Source organism: Protomyctophum bolini (assembly GCF_963924005.1).
Source record: "Protomyctophum bolini genome assembly, chromosome: 21".
Taxonomy (NCBI): Eukaryota; Metazoa; Chordata; class Actinopteri; order Myctophiformes; family Myctophidae; genus Protomyctophum; species Protomyctophum bolini.
Window position 1 is genome coordinate 29,353,464 of NC_137882.1, and position 6,154 is coordinate 29,359,617.

Consider the following 6,154-nt stretch of genomic DNA (forward strand, 5'->3'; position numbering starts at 1 on the left):
CCAAAGAACTAGCCCTTTAAGTATTTCAAAAGGTATAGAACTAATGTGAACAAAATGGGTGGAATTCTTTTGACAAAGAAATCTGGTGTGTAATCTGTGTATCGATGCAGTGTCGGTATGCGAGATTAGCTCTGACCAGAGACACAGAAAGATGGACACCTGAGCCCCATTGACCTCCACTGTAGAAAACAAATGAAATTGATCAAAAAGTACATAATTTTGTGACCACCTTAGACAGCTTAGCCTCTTTCAGAGCCACGGTAAAATATATTCTGTTACACTTAATTCCCATCTCTTCATTGCTTCATGAATTGACTAAAGAAATCCATGGGCAGGGGGAAGATGATGGTGGAGTTCTTCTCGGCAGCGATGGTGTGGAGGGTCTGCAGGTAGCGCAGCTGCAGGGCCGACGGAGACTCGGCCAGCACCTGGGACGCCTCCTTCAGGGCGCGGGACGCGTTCACCTCGCCGTCCGCGGCGATCACCTTCGCCCTGGCCTCTCTCGCGGCCTCGGCCTCGGCCGCCATGGCTCTCTGAAGCTGGGCGGGCAGCGTCACGTCTTTGATCTCCACGCGCTCCACCTTGATGCCCCAGTGGTACGTGGCCTCGTCGATGGTCGCCTGCATGCTCTGGGCGATGCTCTCGCGGTCCGACAGCAGCTCGGACAGGTTCTTGGTTCCCATGACGTTCCTCAGGGTGGTCTGGGACAGCAGCCGGGTGGAGGAGTGAGCGCGCGTCACCCTGGTCACGGAGACGTAGGGGTCGGTGACTCGGTAGAACACTGCCGCGTCCACGGTCACGGTGACAGAGTCCTTGGTGAGGATCTGCTGAGGAGGGACGTCGAATGACTCGGTTCTCATGTTCACTCTGACGATGGAGTCGGTGAAAGGCAGCATGAAGAGAAGACCCGGTCCTCTAGCCTGCTTGGTTCTCGTGCGGCCGAGTCTGAAAAGGACAGCACGCTCATACTCGTGCAAAACTACGAAACTCCACCAGGCGGTGATGGGGAACAGTGCAAAGGAAACTGCACCGGTGAGGAAAATTACTACATATTCTTTGATGGGTCTGGAACGTTTCTTTTCTTTAGTTCCCTTTTCTTCTGGCTTCTCCATAGCCTTGCCTAAAATGATAATATTCTAAAAAAGCGAGAGACAAATCTGCAGTGTTGCACAGAGCAGATGCGTGAAATGTCCTTGGCTTAGACAAAGTTCAAATATACCTTTGACTGAGCACTTGCCTGATGTCACACACAACAACACACAGCGTCGCTGGTGCCCATTTGTGCATGCTCTCTTTGATCCTTTTTTTGTAGCTTTCGCCTTTATTTTATATATTTTATGGAGGGATAGACAGTAAGCTGACAGGAAATGGGGAGAGAGATGGGAGGGAAGACATGCAGTAATAAAGGCCGTTGGGATGGGGAGTCGAACCCGTGGCACACTGCCAGACTGGATTACCAGCCAAGGTGCCTGGACCACTGAGCCACGGCCCAGGCGGATGTTGGACCTTCTGATCTTACCACAAGGACCTCGTCCTACTACTACAATGAGAGAGAGGCGGAAGTGCATGGCTCCAGGGGTAGAGTGACCAGTTGGGAACAGCAAGGTTCCCAGTTCGAACCCGGGCTCCCCCAGTGTTAGTGTCGAAGTGTCCTTGAGCAAGACTCTGAACCCCTAATTGTTCCCGACGTGCAGCTTAGTGCCTTGCATGGTTTTCCGATGGTATCGGTGTGTGAATGGATGAATGAATTGCATAATGTCTGTAAAGCGCCTTGGATAAAGGCGCTATATAAATGCACCATTTACAATTCACTACTATACTGCTGATACTACTACGCACACTCGTACACAACTACGCATGAACACACGCATGCGCACGGCACAGACACGCACGCGCACACAAAGGCACGTTGGAAAGTCAGTTTTATGAGGATCATGTGCGGATTATAATGTGCACGTACTAGAGATGTTTGCCAGTTTACAAGGTAGCAGCACTGCTCATTTAACGGCTGAATTGTAATTGAAAAGGTGTGTTGGCACAGATAGCGGCGGTAACGGCTAATAAACATGGATATAAATTCGCCTTGCAGATGTCAAATTAAAGTTTTAGGGTGTGCTTAAGTGGTGGCATGTTAATATCTTCCGACCTAATCGGCGGAATGAGCAACAAGCGTCATGGTGATTGGTTTCCGTCGTCTGCATATACAGTATTCCACTGTGCAGAGAACAGAGATTTAAATGGTTTGTGATTCGGTTGGTTGGTTTTCTATTTCAGGCCAGAATGTGTTGACAATATACTTTTCCACAGAGTACATCTCTGGTTGAAGAGTAACGGTTGGCAGGCTTGAGTCGGTCGTTGTGACATGCCCTGTCACGAATGCTCGGGTTCGGCAAAATATCCAAGTGACCATAATTTTGTATCGTGGATGGAATGCAGACAATGTGCTTGTCCAATCATTGCAAGATAAGTCTGCCCTGCTAACAGTAGCCATTTCTGTGTAGTATAAGAATAAACCAATAACACACATGTAGACGTTACAATACGATTGAAGAACCAGTCCGAATGCTCGTTTGCTCGTTTTCTGTATTGCATTACTGAACCGTCCTTGTGGTAAGGTGTATATAGCCTTTTCTCTGCAGTGTATTTTCTTCACAGGCAGTCTTAGCCATATACCTGTGCATGTCATAATAACCACCACGGCATCTATAGCTGCCAGCGTTTTGGAGACGTCACCCATCCATATCTCACACGGACAGCTGGTCACCTTGCTCCCCAGTTGAGCCGCAAAGCAGAGCGCTTTGGTCACTGTGGGTGGTTGGTTGATGGCTCAATCACTGTGGCAGACAGTATCCCTGCATCTCTCTCACCCTGGTGTTGCCCTGCCATCTGTCATGCTGGGTTTGTGTGTGTCTGTGTGTGTGTGTGTGCGCGTGTGTGTGTGTGTGTGTGTGCGTGCGTGTGTGTGTGCGTGTGTTCGTGCGTGTGTGTGTGTGTGTGTGTGAACATTTCCCCTTTGTAACCAGAGCTATTGAAGGAGAGTTACGGGATCTCCGTTCACTTCACGGGGCCAGTCCAGTTGCGGCGCTGTGTGGCTATAGTTTCAAAGTCAAGTTACAAAGTCCTGGACCGGAAGTTGACGGAATGCACCGGACTCAGGCAACAGCCCAACGTTAATGATCTTAAATCCCTTTATTTTAGATTTTTTTATTTTTAGCTGCAACCACGGTTGCTATAAGGAGGGCCCTAAAGATGAATACCCAGTGATCGAAACGTTGAATTAATAAACAAGTGGAGCCGAGTTATTCCTTATACCAGTGTTGCGGACTCTATTTCTTTCTCCAGTATATAATTGAGTGCTGTTTTCTGCCCCCCTCTCCTGACGCCACTCTCCTCCACACCACTGTAGTAATTATAGATTTTAAGATGCATTTTGCAACTCCTGGGGACTGTGTGCTTCATTAGGATCACAAGCTTGCATACAAGAAGCCGGCGCTGCTCACCCACGGAGTATACGGACAACAGATGCTGCCTGGCGGCCCTTCCCATGAGCAGCTACCGGGGGAGAGAGGCAACTATACCACCCGGCGGTGTGTCCGCCAGCTGCGGAAACAACAATCGGTGCATGGTCTCATGGGAGCATCTGCGGAGAGCGCTTTGACTATTTCATTTTTTATTAAATCATATTTTGATATTTTAGGTCTGTTGCTATTCATTTTGTATTCATCTTTAGGGCCCCAAATCACACCTTGGAAAGCACGAGTGTCTATTTCAAACACACCTTATGCCCGGTCGGTCGGGGCCATACGGGTGTACACAGGGCCGTATAGCTGACCATTTGGTTGCCCTACTCGTATGATATTTGTGCTGTCCCTCCTGCTATTCCTCATGCAGAACGGCTATTTTCACTGTTTGTGAGGACGCACGCACACGGCCGCTCGTTATTACGCGGCGGAGCCGCAGTGAAAATTCTTATTTAGAGGGTCGGCTTGGCACTTTTTGGCACATTTTGTTGCCCCCCCCTCAGCGTGTTGCCCTACTCGCAGCGCGTACTGCGCGTATAGGTAGCGACGGCACTGGGTGTACATGGCCAGAACGTTTTCCTTCAGGAATGGAAGCCTGTTGTTATGTGGCATGGGGTACTATAGGGGTCACAGGGAAGCCAGTGACTAAGATCAGGCCGTCTCAATGGATTGTGGAGGCCATTCAGATGGCTTACTTCCAGCAGAGGTATTTCACCACCTGTGGGATTGAGGGCTCACTCTGCCCGCGGCGCGGCATCATCCTGGGCTCTATACACTGGGCATATCGCCGCAGGATGTCTGTGTAGCGGCGAGCTGGTCGTCGCCTTCAACCTTTGCAAGGTTTTACAACCTGGACGTTACTGAGCCCTCGGTGGCTCATGCGGTCCTGCGAGTTGCTGAGGAGCGTGGGAACCGCCCTCAGTTCCCCTATTCCTTGTCCTGAGGGATATAAGTCATGTAGGGGGTTGAGACCAGTATGGTCGAGTCAGAGCTTATGAGGCAACTTGGGTTAGCCAGCTCCTTGCAAGTGTGTCACTGGGTCAGGGACCCCAGTGAGCCTCGACCTTCTGAACCTCTCTCTCTCCATCAGGCGAGGGGGTCTGAGGTAGATTGATGATCCTATAAGGGCATGTTCGCCGTTCAAGGCCGGGATCAGCCCGGGAGGTTGCTCTCTCTCTCTCTCTCTCGTGATAACGAAGGGAGTGTATGAGTCTCACTAGTGTGTTTTGAGTACCACAGGCGAAAAACAGTCTAAGTCCAAATTTCAGTCTGACGCCTCCACGAAAAGGCCTCGTTGTCCTGACCCCTTATCTATCATTTATACATTATGGATAAATAGTGTGGACTTTTTTTGTCTGTGGCATTCTCAAATAACTGGAGGTTATGTAATAACCGTGGTTATTTTAACCAATGTTTGCGATGAACACGCCGGATTGCCCTTCTCGCTTGCGAAAAGCAGAAGAAACGGGCGATCTGGGGTGAGGATGCGGAAGCACGGCCCCGTTTCATGCACTATAGCGCTGAGCGCGTGCCGTGGCATCACGCAAAAAAAAGCCCAAGGTCTAAAAAGGAACCTTGTGAGTTTATGGAAGTGTTTTTCTGTATAAATGATCAGAGAGGATTCTCACTATAGCGTGTTCATCACAAACATTGGTTAAATAGCCACGGTTATTACATAACCTCCAGTTTGTGAGACAAACACACTGTACTCTCTACTGTACTCACTATAATTATTAGTAGTTGTCCAAATAAGTATAGAGACTTGCAGTACACAAGTGCAAGTGGGGCGTGTGGAGTTGGCTTATACTCTCATTCGTGCTCAAGCTAAACTAATTATGCACCTGTCTGCTGACACACGTGCAAACCCAACAGAACATGTCCGCAAAGTTATTCTGTAAATTCAGCTAATTAGCTGTGTGGGAATATACAGTAGGTGTCAATTTTGCAGACTGGTGAGGGTCACTGCACCAGCCACTGGGTAAAATGTAGTCCTCATTAAGCTGAAAAAGGAAAATAAAATACAAAATAGTCATGTTTAAGGATCATATAACACCTGTATGTAATCACATCGTAAATTAGCTGTTAATAGTAGTGTGATGCAAAGAGAGTGGTGCCAAGGTTATATTCTGAATAATGGTGCAGAAAAGCCATAATTGACAGAATCAACAGAATGCCGACTGGTACTTGTCTCCTTGTCTGTCACCCTTGTTTCCCTTTACTCTTCATTCAGAATCCGTGAGCAGAGATGTCACAGCTGTGTTCAGCTAGGCCAGTAAGCCCAGGGCTTGTCTCCTCTGTGGCAGCCATTTATATGGTCTGGAGTGCAGTGTTGATATTGACATTTCTTTCTATTCAATTTTAGTCATGGATAAATTGTCATTTAGTCATCTCAAAAGCTTTCGTTTATCATATCATAAGATTTTAGTCGACTAAATTGTTAATGTCTCCGTGGCTCAAAAATGGAGGCCTCAACAGTCAAAGTTAAAAAGTTTTATTAACCAATTTCCCCCCACCGAATGTAATGGAACTGCATCAGCATCAGTGTAAATAAATCATATCAATTACCAAACTCAGGGAACAAAAGACGACCTGGAGATGCCGGAAAAAAGCAACAAACTTAATGCTCTTATGAT

The 6,154-nt window shown here is 48.1% G+C and overlaps 1 protein-coding gene across 1 annotated transcript; it reads right to left on the bottom strand.

Moving 5' to 3' along the window:
• Positions 1 to 296: 296 nt before the first annotated feature.
• LOC308336275 (stomatin-like) lies at positions 297 to 965 on the bottom strand (the record flags this gene model as incomplete). Its single annotated transcript, XM_080793586.1, has 1 exon — positions 297 to 965. The coding sequence occupies exon 1, from the start codon at positions 894 to 896 to the stop codon at positions 297 to 299; it is 600 nt and encodes a 199-aa protein (XP_080649712.1). The 5' UTR covers positions 897 to 965.
• Positions 966 to 6,154: the final 5,189 nt, after the last annotated feature.